The sequence below is a fragment of the Falco cherrug genome, chromosome 4, assembly GCF_023634085.1.
Source record: "Falco cherrug isolate bFalChe1 chromosome 4, bFalChe1.pri, whole genome shotgun sequence".
Taxonomy (NCBI): domain Eukaryota; kingdom Metazoa; phylum Chordata; class Aves; order Falconiformes; family Falconidae; genus Falco; species Falco cherrug.
The window spans coordinates 73,078,682-73,091,331 of NC_073700.1; the positions used below are offsets into that span (position 1 = coordinate 73,078,682).

General features: G+C 38.0%; 1 protein-coding gene across 10 annotated transcripts in view; it reads left to right on the forward strand.

Annotated features, from left to right (window-relative positions):
- TRDMT1 (tRNA aspartic acid methyltransferase 1) overlaps window positions 1-12,650 on the forward strand; it is a 29,041-nt gene that overhangs the window by 15,355 nt on the left and 1,036 nt on the right. For 8 of the 10 annotated variants that reach the window (XR_008732002.1, XM_055708919.1, XM_055708917.1 and 5 more), the window contains 6 exons: window positions 621-686; window positions 2,182-2,251; window positions 3,157-3,240; window positions 3,739-4,109; window positions 7,885-7,942; window positions 8,958-9,087. Coding sequence is in view for 7 of the 10 variants with exons in the window: in XM_055708919.1 (XP_055564894.1) it covers window positions 621-686; window positions 2,182-2,251; window positions 3,157-3,240; window positions 3,739-4,109; window positions 7,885-7,942; window positions 8,958-9,087 (779 nt within the window). In the remaining 3 variants the exon portion in view is untranslated. The remainder of the gene's footprint in view (window positions 1-620; window positions 687-2,181; window positions 2,252-3,156; window positions 3,241-3,738; window positions 4,110-7,884; window positions 7,943-8,957; window positions 9,088-12,650) is intronic. The other 2 variants (XR_008732003.1, XR_008732004.1) reach the window with 1 other exon arrangement.

Sequence of the window (12,650 nt, forward strand, 5' to 3'; positions counted from 1 at the left end):
CTGATCTTGCTAAACCTCAGCTCCCTCCCCCCCCCCCATCAAAATGAAAAAGTTAAGTAAAAGTTGAGAATATCTGCAATTTGAGCTCTAAACATGTCATATTTCTTAAAGTAATTAGATGAATGCTGGTTCTATGCTGGTTCTGATGTGTTACCACTAAAGTTGAAGTAACATTTTGACACTGAATTTTGTTTTAGGCACTTTAAAACAAAAGTTTTCTATTCCATGGCTAAATAGTGATGTTTTTTCCCTTGACAATTATCTTTGCTATTACAAACTCAATCTGTTGAATAATAATGTTATGCTTTAGGAAATGAATGTGATAAGCATTTTCAGAAGTATGTGCATGGGGTACGGGAGGGTGCAGCAGTCCATCTGAACTTAAGTGGGTTTTGTTGGTTTTTATGATTACCAGCAAGCTACATTTTTAATTCAGCTGGGAATGATTTGATCTAGGCTACCTTGAAAGTTGAGGTACATTGTTTTTAAGGATGCTAAACTTTAACAGCTGGCATGATTTGGAAATACTTTGATCTTTCTTGTAGCTAAACAAATCTGTGGATGAATATAATGTAGTTTACATCTTGTTACTCTGTTTTGTTTAATTTTTTTCCTTGTAGACTGCAGAAGCTTCCAAAATATCTACTTTTAGAAAATGTTAAAGGATTTGAATCCTCTTCTGCGAGGTAAAGTCTAATTTATGCAAGTTTATTTTTTTAATAAAGGACATTTTCTTTGGAAGGGGAAGGCAAGAGTTTTATTTCCTAGAATTCAAGTTAACAAAATAGGATCAGATAAGATAGCTAGCAGCTGTGCGTTAAAAATACTGTTTTAATTTAGGATTGAAAGTCTTAGGTTGTGAAAGGAACTTGCTAAATAACTATTTATTTCTCTAAGCAGATAACAGGTTGACTCCATTTATTTTATTTGATGATCTTGTGTCCTTTACAAAACATCAATATTAATTTTCAAGGGAAAATAACAGTAGGTATAGCACTTGGAGGTTTTGGGGTTTTATCCATGACAGGAGCTCATGTTATCTTGTGTTAAGTTCATGATACAGTATAGGGGCTTTCTTCAGTACCTTTGTTGAAAACAGATTATCAGTGATTCAGAGTTGCCATCAGATGGTCCAGAGATACAGTATGAAGACTGTATAAAATCTTTGAAATGTAGAAGAGGAAAGTTGTCAGTAAGGTTACCTAATGATAGCAGGAGCATTCTCCTCTCTTGTGGGCAAAGCAGGAGATGAGGTTGCAGTCTTCCTTCTCATTTCTTGCTGGCATAGGGTAGGATCTTTCCATAGCATTCCTTAAAGTACTGAGAGAGTAGCCATGCTGTACATCGTGCTTCTTAATGAATATGGGAGGCAGCTGGCAGTTAGCTCTCACTAGTTAAGCATGCAGCAGTCACTTGAACACTTTGTTGTTGGTGCAGGCTGCAGCTGTAGACCCTGCGATTCCCTAGGCTATGCCTTGCTGGCCAGTGTTCGAAACAAGCTGTAGTTCAGGAACACCCCAGTCAGAACGCTTGATTTCTCTTACGACACTTGGGATGCAGTGTCACATACCAGGTACAGGTCACAGCTCCTGCTTTTTGCATAGTTCAAGCATGGAATAGGAAAGAAAAGACAAGTCTTTTTAAGATTGCCATTTCAATGATTTTTCAGTTCTTTATGAAGTACAGTCCTACCGCACTGTTATATCAAAGCCACCAATTTTTGTCATCTGTTGTTAGCCCTTTTGTTAGACTTAGCTGATGCCATGTATGTGAACAGAGTAAAGTAGTGAGCTATTTGTAGTGGGTTTAATCTCCTGTTTTATAATTCACAATTAAGAGAATGTCTTGCCCTCTGATTATTTTCCTTGTTGACACACTATAAATACTCTCCTAAGAGATGGGATATTCTTTGAAGGGGTGTTTTGAAGTAGGTATGAGATACCTGTGAATGTGTAATAGTAGTTTTTGGTTATAGTAACACTGAACTTTGTTTATTGTCTCCTCAAGTTCAGAAATCGATGACTTCATATTTGTAATTCCCTGTCCAATTCTTTCTCATAGAATGTGCTGAGTGTCTTGATACCTGAGGTATTGCAGTTAATGTGTTTTTATTTAGGATAAAAAAAGGGCCTAAAGGTTGTATGAAGGGAGTAATTGCATTTTGATTCTTTTCACTGCCAGAAATGAACTTCTGCGAACACTAGCAACATGTGGTTTTAAATGTCAAGAATTTCTCTTGTCTCCGACTTGTGTGAGTACTGAAATTGCTCTAATATTATTTAACTGTTCAAACTGCACTGAGCCCAAGAACATTTGAAAATGATCAATTTTATTAAAGAGAGTCACCCCCAGGACTGAAGATACTCTTGAATGAGAAAGCCATGTGGCATGACTTCTGATTTTTCATCAGTATACTGACGTAATCATACTGCTGTTCAGACCCTAGTCCCCTGTTGCTTTGCTACTACTTGATATTTTTTAAGGCAGCATGAATTTACACCGTGAGGAGGAAGGTGGTTTTCCCTGCAGGAGCCTCAGAAGTGCTGATGCCTGTGAATTTCCCAGCACAGAAAATGTCTGTGTTATTTGTGGGAGGAGGGGCTTTGTTTGCATGTTTCCCTGGCAACTGAAAAAAAAAAAAGGGTTGTGAGAGATTTCAGGTTGTGCAAGACTAAATAGAATCAATGAAATACTTGATGTACTTCCGAGAGAAGCTGATAGAGAGAACCTTAAAAACCAGTTGTGGTGCATTTGTTTTGGTTAGATGTCTTGTAATGCCTTGTTCAAAAAGTCAAGGAGACACCGTTTTGCATTTCTGTAGAAAACAGGTGGTACCTGTCCCAAGAAATTGTGATGCATGTAACTTTTCTTCTTACCTCATACAAGAGTTCTTTTACATTCCTGTTTGTTTACAGAGAAAGTCAAATCCATGAGGTGCAAAGAATAATTGCCACTTGTTTCCTTGAAAGTATGGAAGTTAGAAGTATTTAGGTATTACCAATTAATACTGCTATCTCCAAAGTCACAAAATATATTAGTGTCTTAGTTCTGTTATTTTACGTAATGGCAGATTACTGTATGATGCTAATAGACTACATTTTCTCTCTTTATGACGTGGGCACCTAAAGGCTAAAGGCTTGTGTGTTTTGCTTACAGCTTGGCATTCCCAATTCTAGGCTGCGATATTTTCTAATTGCAAGGCTTCACCAAGAACCATTTTCCTTTCAAGCTCCTGGTCAGGTGAGTCTGTTAGTATTACTTGAATTTGCTTTGTTTCATGAAGGTTTAGGTTTAAATTTTCAGTTTAGTGGTGTGTATTGATGGATGGAGAGAGGGATAAGTGATACCAACAGAAAGGTTAAGTTCTGTCTCTTTTTTCAGCCTGGATGCTGAGTTTTCTAAGGGTTGAGATGCATGTCAGTAGTTTAGATGGCTTTATACAGTTGGGGAACAGTAGCTGATAGTGGGCTAGAAAACAACTCATTCTGCTCCTTTTTCATGCCCTTGGGAAGGCATTTTTGCAAAGGCAATTATTTGTGGTTGTTCCTGACGTCGCTGCTGGTAGGTCAGCAAATCTTAATGCCAATATTTTTTGAAACCTTCATGAAAATAACATCAGATGGTTACTTGCTTTATTCTGAGCATCTCTTGAAGGAATTTTACTCACTGCAGTGTCAGCTGTCAGGTTGCTTATCCAGTGCAGTTCTTTATTTTTTTTTCCTTACAATTTCTTCTTAGATATTGACAAGATTCCCACATCACGATCTAGAAGACTTATGCAAGGACAAAGTCACTGACAAAGTAGATGAAGTTAGTCCTTCCTTGTCTTCTGAAGAGAAGAATCTGGATCCAAATATTGGTCCTGATTGCAGCAGCAAGAAGAGTTTACCAAAAGGGACCTTTCTTTTTAAACTTGAAACAGCAGAAGAAATGGAAAGGAAACGTGATCAAGACAATGATTCTTCTATTCAAATGCTAAAAGATTTCTTGGAGGAGGGAAATGAAGAAATGAGCCAATATTTCTTACCACCGAAGTCCTTATTGCGCTATGCCTTCTTGTTAGACATTGTTAAACCCACCTCCCGGAGATCCACGTGCTTCACAAAAGGGTAAGATGCAAAGACAATGTCTTGCTGAATCACGTCTGGAAATTTTAAGTGTATTTTTGCTTATGTCCTATAAAAACGAAGAGGGAAGATTCATAAAAACAACCCAGGCCTCTGAAAAAAACCTCCTTATATAGTGTGCTTCGTGGTCCAGTGGCATGCCAGCATGAGAGACTGTTCTGCCAGACATCATGTGCCCACTCCAAAAAGGCATTCACAAAAGACAGTGCCATTTGTTGTTGACCTTCACAGAAGCTTAATTACCCCTGCGGAAATACGGTTCCAGTAGACCTCTGTAGTACTGATTCATTAATGAATTTCTTTATATTGCTCAATGAAGTTACAAAGTGTCATGCATGACAGATCCATTCCTCATTAAAACTGTCTTCATTGTACATTTTATTGATTTCTTGGATTTTTCAGCTGTGTAGGTCAGAATAGCTGTGGATCAGCCATATGCCATAAAACCAGTTAGGTTGCTGCATTGCAAGTCATGTATGTGATGGAGTAGAACATCAGTCCTTTTCTGTCTAGTAGTTTTCTGATGTGTGCCTTGCAATTTTACATTTGACTGCCGGAGGTTGGCGAGTGTTCTGAAATGCCACAGACAATTGGTCAGGAGCTTTTCCACTGAATGCATTTGTATTGGAAAATGCCAGTTGGAGCCTGAAAGTTTGTGGGAAATGTTAATATTGGTGAATTTTTCAAATTAGATTATTTTTTTTTTTAGAATTCTCAGAATGTTTCAGTAAAATGGCTTTATTGATGAGTTAAAGCTAATCATAACTTTTTTAATTAGTAGAAATTAGACTGCCAGATAGAGTTCCTTCAGAATTTGTGATTTTTTAACTATTTGACAATAAAAAAGCTGAGAAGAGAAAGAATTTCAGAAGTTCAAAATTTGTGCAAAAGGAAAGCTCTTTCCCCAGTTTCTTGCTGACATAAGCCTTTTCTGCCCTCACTTTTTTGAATTGTGGGAGTCAGCATCTTGTGGGATCTGTTTCTTAATGAGAACAGTCAAATAAAAGCCTTGGGCCAGAATGATCTCTTATGTAGCTCATGTATGGCTTAAGTGTCATCAAAAATAAATTGGCCACTTGTGGTTTCACTAGAATACGTCATGGTAGTTTGTGGTTATTTTTATCAAAATCACACTGAAGGAGGCTCCTGAGTAGCTGATATGAAGTCTTTATATTTAGTGGTGGGAAATCTGACACGGAGTGTGACTGTTGCTGTTCTGCTGATGTGGAAGAAGCCAGGCCAGATGGTTATGGTAGTTCTTCTTGGCTCAAAATGTAGGAATCTGATTTGCTGTCTTTGTTCCCTTTTTAAAGAGCCTTTGGGCAGGAAGGCTTCTAACATTGTTCTCAATGTGGTCATATAAGTTATAGCTCTCCATTAAGACAAGGGTTATAATTATATCGCAGGCTTCATCCAAGTCACTTTCAGAGGTAAAGAATAAGTTACTGCTGTTCTGGGAGTTATGTTTTTAGGTTTCTCTGAAGCGTGAGATCTAGTAAAGAGGACCCTGGATAGAGCAGAACAGCACTCTGATACAGACAGTCCCTCTTCTGAGGTTCCTGTCTGGTGTCTTTCTTTTAAGTCATACTGACTATCAGCTTTGAGACTGGGAGAAAAATTTTTCCTCAGGTCTGATTGGTTTTCAGGTATTTCCAGCAAGGTTTGTGTGATGAGGATAATCTGCGTATGCCTTCTCCAGTCCTTGCTAATTTAGGGACCTCAAACACTTGATATTTCATCAGTGTTTTTTGCCTTTCTGCCTTTGTCATATCAGTATGTCTTCTGAAAGGCTTTGGTGGAGTATAGGGCAAAATGTAATGGCCTGTGATGTGTGAGATATCAAGCAGATGATCCTGTGTTCCCTTCTGACCTTGGACTCCTTGGCAATTGGAAAATGATTGTGGAATTCCTTGGGACTACAAACACTGTGGTTTCTCTTAGGAATATGTTTGTGGTGATTGAAGTTGCCCATTTTAAAGGACAGAGAAAATGAAAACTACTTCTTCAGATGTAATAATTTTGGACTGACTTGTAAATTGTTGATATGCGATTGACAAGAGAAGCAATACCTTCTAAAATACTTTAATATTAGTTATATTAGTTACAGGAACACTCTGTAGCATTGCGGAAATTAACTGTTTGTTAGTCGTGATATAGGACACAATATACCCAGAAATAATATTATGTGTGTGAAATATAAAAGTTTTTTTGAAAGCCGACAGAAATAAGGATGGGGGGGAAGTCTTGAGTCAGATGAAAATTGAACACTGTAATTTAGTAAGCCAACTTATTTCATTAAAACTGGTAATGAAATGTCAGAAAATCAATGCATCATTTTTTACTGTGGCAAAAATTCCTGGTTTTAATTATGTTCTGAGTCTAAGGTATGAATTTTAATTTTTCTGTAGTCAGCAGCTGCAATAAGAATTAATAACAATTCAGTTAATGTTGGCCATCTACCCACATTTGTGTTAAAAACCCAACACCACCCCCACTGGCTCCCAAACCACTTTTACACTAACTAGATTTTTTTTTTTTGGGGGGGGGGGGGGCGGGGAGTTCTGTACTTTAGTGCCAAGATTCTTTACTTTAAAATACCACTTTGAAATTTGTCTTTATTTTGGCTCGGATATATTAATCTGAAATATGATCAGATGCTATATAAGATCAGGATTCCTCAATGCTATGTGTGTTACATTGTTAAACTTGTTAGGAATTTTCTGAATGCAACTAACCAATTAAGGGTGGTATATTTACAACACAGTTCAATTCCATGTGTTTTTAATCTGCATCAGTGTTTAGGGCCTTTTGTTCTGATCCTAAGGAAGATTTGCAAGCACTTTATTTTAAAACAAGTGTTGCTGTCACTGACATTGGCAGAACTACTCATAAGCTTTTCCAAATGAAGAAGAAATGCTCGAGATTGAAACATGCTGGGTCATTGTGTCTGTGCTGAAGGGGGGGTATTCTGTTATTTATTGTGGAATTAGAAAGGCTTGAAACAAAAATTGTTCCAGTGCCTTGCTCTAAAATGGGCCGAAGTAGAGCAAAAGACTTCTGTAATTGTCTTTACAGATGTGCAGATAAAACTAGAGAATAGCACCTGTTAATGATTGCAGACCATATCTGTCTAATGTGGGGGATCTTCTGAAGTTCTTCCACAGTGCAAAAGCCTTCTGTTTGCTTGACTCAGTCTCTTTGTGTTCAGGATGTTCAAACACTAGCACAGTTAGACCATCGGAGCATGTTTCTGAAAGCCTGTAATTACATTTAAATGGTAACCTGGAAGAGACTACAGAGTAAATATGTTGCTAAGCAGCCAACCACAAAGCATCCAGGAAAGCTATCATATGGTTTTAGAATGTAAGTTTGCTTACTGTTTAGTTGGATTTAATTTTTTTCTTTCTGTTGGACTGCTCTGCATAGATGCCTGGTCATCCCCCATCCGTTCCCTCTGGAAAATCCACAAGCAACCGAAAGTTAAATCTGACTGAACAACTTTGTTCCTAATGGAGAGACAATTTGAACTCTTAGGACCATTTGGCCTTTGACACATTTTGCCTTAATTGGTTTGTGCAGTGTAGGTGGCCCTTTCTGATGATGCTATGCTTGAATTCCTCGGGCTTGTGTAGTAGCCTGGTTGCCTTATATAAGGCTGTTGGTGTGGATAGTAACCTCCCTGCGTCTTTGCAGTTGTCAGTACTATGAGGTTTGATGAAAAAATTAATTTAAGATTGTTTCTGTTGTTGTTGTTAAGGTATGGACACTATGTGGAAGGGACAGGCTCAGTTCTGCAGACAGCAGTAGATGTACAGGTAAGAATGTGTAGACTAACATATGAGAATGACTTGTTTTAAAACTGATATGAGACTTGTTTTAAAACTTGTTTTTTCCTGTCTTCTGCTTTTTTGCTCTGAATATTGTAACAAGCTTTTAAAGCTACATTTTATGGCAACCAAGTTTCCAATTGATTTACTTTGTGTTCCTAAACAACAGTTTATTTAGATCAAAATTGTATGTATGGCTCTGTGTGTAGAATATGAGTTGGTATTATTGTTATCTGTCATGTGATACAGAGGTTTCACAGGGTTATGTGAAAACATTAAAAATTATTAATTCTATGGATAGACTATATAGAATACAGTGTCATGAATCTAGGGCCATTTTTTATACACAGATGGTCCACTAAATACTGTCATATGTATAGCATGTTTTAATTTCAATAGTATTATTTATCTGGGAAGACACAGTATTTTGTGAAGTTCTACTGTTGATACTGAGTTCACCACAAAGTGGTATTTAGGCATTGGGAAAGGTAATAATGTGTCAGTGAATCAGATATTTTTTCACGAGGCCTGTTTTGTACGCAGGCATTTCCTCCAGCACTTTGGTGCTGTTCACTAAAATTATATAGCATTTCTGAGCATAAGAAGAATGCAGCCTTGGAATTCAGGATAATCTCAAAGTAACTATTAAAACAGCTGTATCCATACAGTTTAATTTGTGTGGAGGGTCTGCTATTGACTTATATTGTCACTATCCTGTCATAAACAGATGTTTATAGTCCTTCGATTGCCTCATTACCTAGTGGTATAGCTTGTAACTGGAGGAAGAAGTGATGAATGCCCTCATGGCAACGCTGATTTCTTTCTTGCAAGTCCATGTATTGAGTTGTTGGCTGCAAAAAACCACCACTGATTATACTTTCAAGGAAAACGTGCTATTGTCTTTGTCACTGTGATAATTGAAAGAAATAGTCTGTTAAGATGTGACTTAAATTTTACATATTTGGCCTGCGTTGGTGATACCTGTTCTGGATATTCTTCATAGCTCGAATCAGTGTTTAAGCATATTGAGGAGTTACCAGAAGAAGAGAAGCTTATGAAATTGTCAACACTAAAACTGAGGTACTTTACCCCAAGAGAAATAGCAAATCTTCACGGATTCCCTCTGGAATTTGGTATGTGCTGGAAAGTACCCATTTTTACATAATTCTTCAGAAATGCCTGTGTATTTGGGGTTGGTTTTTTTTTGTTTTGTTTTGTTTTTTTACTGGGGACTAATCCATGCTTTTTATGTTGCAGTGTGTGTTTTTGTTTTGTTTTTTTCCTGGACCAAAACTGAACCAATTCTTACCGATTCTGGTTATTTGGCTAACTCTGAACTTCTCTGAATTTCGGCTAGTTTTTTATATTTTGTAAGAGCCATCTTCTGTGGTTAGGTTTGTCTTCATAAACTAAAAAAAAAAAAGTTTTGGCATGAGAATGTTCTATTACTGAATGGCAATGAAGGAGTACATTTGTTTAAACTATTCACGCAGCAGCCAACATTACTCACAACTGTGGTAAGTCAATATATCCTGCCAGTTCAGGAGGTCTGTTAGTGGTTCTCAGTGTTTGAGCTGCTTGCTTTCTCCCTTCCACACATTTGCAGCTGCTGACAGAAAGGGAATTTCAGAAGTTACAGATACTTCTTTGTTCAGGATTAATCAAACTCTTCAGTTAATGACCTTTAATCATCTCTGTTTTCTAGAAGAGGCAGTCCTAGCTCTTGGTCAGTTACTTAATTTTCTAACTTTTTGTGAAGAAAAAGGAGTCAAGGAGCAAGACTTGGTGCATTGGACACAAGTCAACCAGAATTAAGCCTAAAATAAATTCACTAGACTTCCCTTGTAAAGAAAGGCAGCCAAGAAAGTGTAACTGTTAGTACCTGCTAAGGAGCTTGGCCTGCTGCTGTCACAACAGATCATTTTATTGTCTCGGCAACACAGGTATCCACAGATTAAGACACCATGGACTTTGAGTAATTTGTTATATTTTTGTTTGACTTCCTCAGTGACTTAGAGTTCTGAGTACTAATAGTTGAGATATATATATATATATATAATAGTATCTGTATTTTTAATAGTTCGTATATATTTATTTGTTTTGAAGTTTTAGTTTTTCTCATTTATTACTTAATGTTATATTCAAAATTACTACATTGTAAACTTTATAATGTTCTTTAAAAGTCAAGCATTGGTGTTGCCAGCACTAAGCTTACTTGATCAAGAGTATTTGCAGGAATGTGCTGTGTTAAGCCACGTGCCAACATGCAGGATTTTTTCATAGCTTTTAATGAATTTGTTCTTTTTGCAGACAGCCTTTTTCTTAGCACAATTCTGTTCCGTATTGATGTAGGCTAATGTAAAGAAACTTGAGCTGAACAGGGGTAGATTTGGCTTGTATAGGTTTATCATGCTGTTTAAGATTTCTTTTGAGCACAGAATTGCCCATTCTCTCCCCGCCACGCCCCCGCCCCCCCCCCCAGTGTGAAATCAGTCATGACAACATCACTGAGAGGTGTCGTAGGGCTAATATTGCTTATATTTTACAGAGGGAGAATCAAGAAAATGGAGAAAGTTGTTTGGAAGTCTCTATTAGGGGTGATCAGTTTGTGAAACCTGACCTTTACTATTTCAGAGTGCTTGGAATGATGCCATGTTTTCTCTGTTAGGAGCTCATCTTCAGGGACAGCTATAAGGTTCAACAGTGCTGCAAGCCTGAACTGAACTCTCAAGACAAGTCAGGCTTCTGAATTTGAGGAGCATCCAGATCATCACCATCTACAAAATGCTCATTTAGTGAACTTGTCTTTTGTCACCAGGGAACTGTGAGGGAAGGACAGGGACAGATTCCACCTCTGAGGGTAGTACTCTTCTGCCTTTATCATGGGACCTTCTTTACAGTTCTTGCAGTTCCCTGCCTTGCTATACTACTTTTCCAACTTTCACAACACAAAACAAGTTTCTCATCCAGTGACTTCCGTTCACATACTCCTGATTCACAGGCAGAACAAGCTTTTCCCAGTGCACTGAGTCATGTCTAACTTTTTTTTTTTTTCTCCTTGTACTAAGGCATTTCCCCCTTTGTACTTAAAAAAGCGTTACTCAGCTCTAGGCTGATTGAAATCTTTGGTGAGTTTGGTTACTATAATCTCTGTTTCTTCTGAGGATTTTGATCTATGGGGTTTTTTTGAAGGTTGCTATATTTATGGCTACAGCAAAGGGTGTCTCCCTGATAGCATTCTCCACAGTAACGACTTGAAATTTAACATGGAAGTGTGATATTTTCAGAGAGAAATATGCTGTAATTTCTGTAGCAACAGTAACATTTGGGCTGAAATTTTCAACAACAGAAAGATTGGAGATGTACCCCCAGCAAATATTTTGTTTGCCCAAGAAGCTAAATAATGAGAAAACTGTAAGCTGAAAACGAAGTGAAAAGAATGTCAGGAAGCTTTGTAACGGATGCTGTTACTAGCTGCAGCTACAGTATTATCAGAGGAAACATGATTGTGTCTAAAAGGGTCTGTATTTTAACAGATTGGCGGTCTTTCCAGTGCCTGAGATCCAGAGTGAAAATCATTGTTCTTAACAGATTTATTTGTGCTTTTAACATCTAAATGTATGAATAGTAATTGCACTACAGGTCAATGAAATACTGCAGTCATTTGTCTTAGTTACTACTGTGGGTCCCACAGCAATATCATTAAAAGTGATCAGAGGGCTCTTGCACCTGCGACCTGCTTTCATGAGGGTGATGTCAGGATGACTTCTCCATTTTGCCTGTTAGTGATGTATGTAAGCTATTAGGAAACAAATGGCAGCCTAGTGGAACGCCAGCACAATGTGGTAGTGTGTGTTGCCAAGACCGCAACATCATCAGGTAGCATGTGTGACCTAAACGGTAACAGTGAGAGCTGTGCAGCAAGTGCCAGTGTACTATGAGTTTTTAAAGCTGTCCTTCTGATGTAGGCTACTCTTGAGCCAAGAAGTTAGAAGATGCAAGATACCAGGCAGATGGATGGCACTTGGGATAAAGGAAACAGTAAGCCCTGAAAATTAATTCAGGCCTTCAGTTGCCAAGAGGCAGAAGGAAAAACTGAATTCCTCAGGGTTCAGATAAGCTTCTTGGATTCTTAGTGCATGTGTGTATGTGCATAAATACATATTTATTTTTATATACTCTTTTAAAATTTATAGATTGTGTACCTTATTCGGTGATGTAATATGAAAACTCCATCTGAAGAAGTGTTTGTGGAGTGCAAGTGATTGTTCCAACGAGAGAAGAATAGTTGCCCAAATCTGAGTGCCAGAAAGCTGGGCAGAGTGGATGAAGCTGGGAGAAGATGTGTTTACCAAAGCAGTCCACATTTGAGGCATTAGTAATTGGCAGAGAAGGATGGAACAACTCCTCCCAGACACCACCTCCTCAGCTTTCCACCCTTGGCTCAGCAACTGTCCAGCCGTGTTCTCTCCTGAGCTCTCCCTGGAAGAGGGTTTTTTCTGAAGTGCTGTGAAAATTTCAGAGCATATATATCACTACTTGCACGCACAGTGTTTATGTATCAAAGCTAATCTGGGTGGTGATGACCTCAGAGTCAAAGTTAGGCATTTCTTCTTAGGGAATGATCAAATAATCAAATGTGATCAAGTTTCAACAGCTTAGCAAGTGACCCTAACAGTTGAATCACCACCACTGT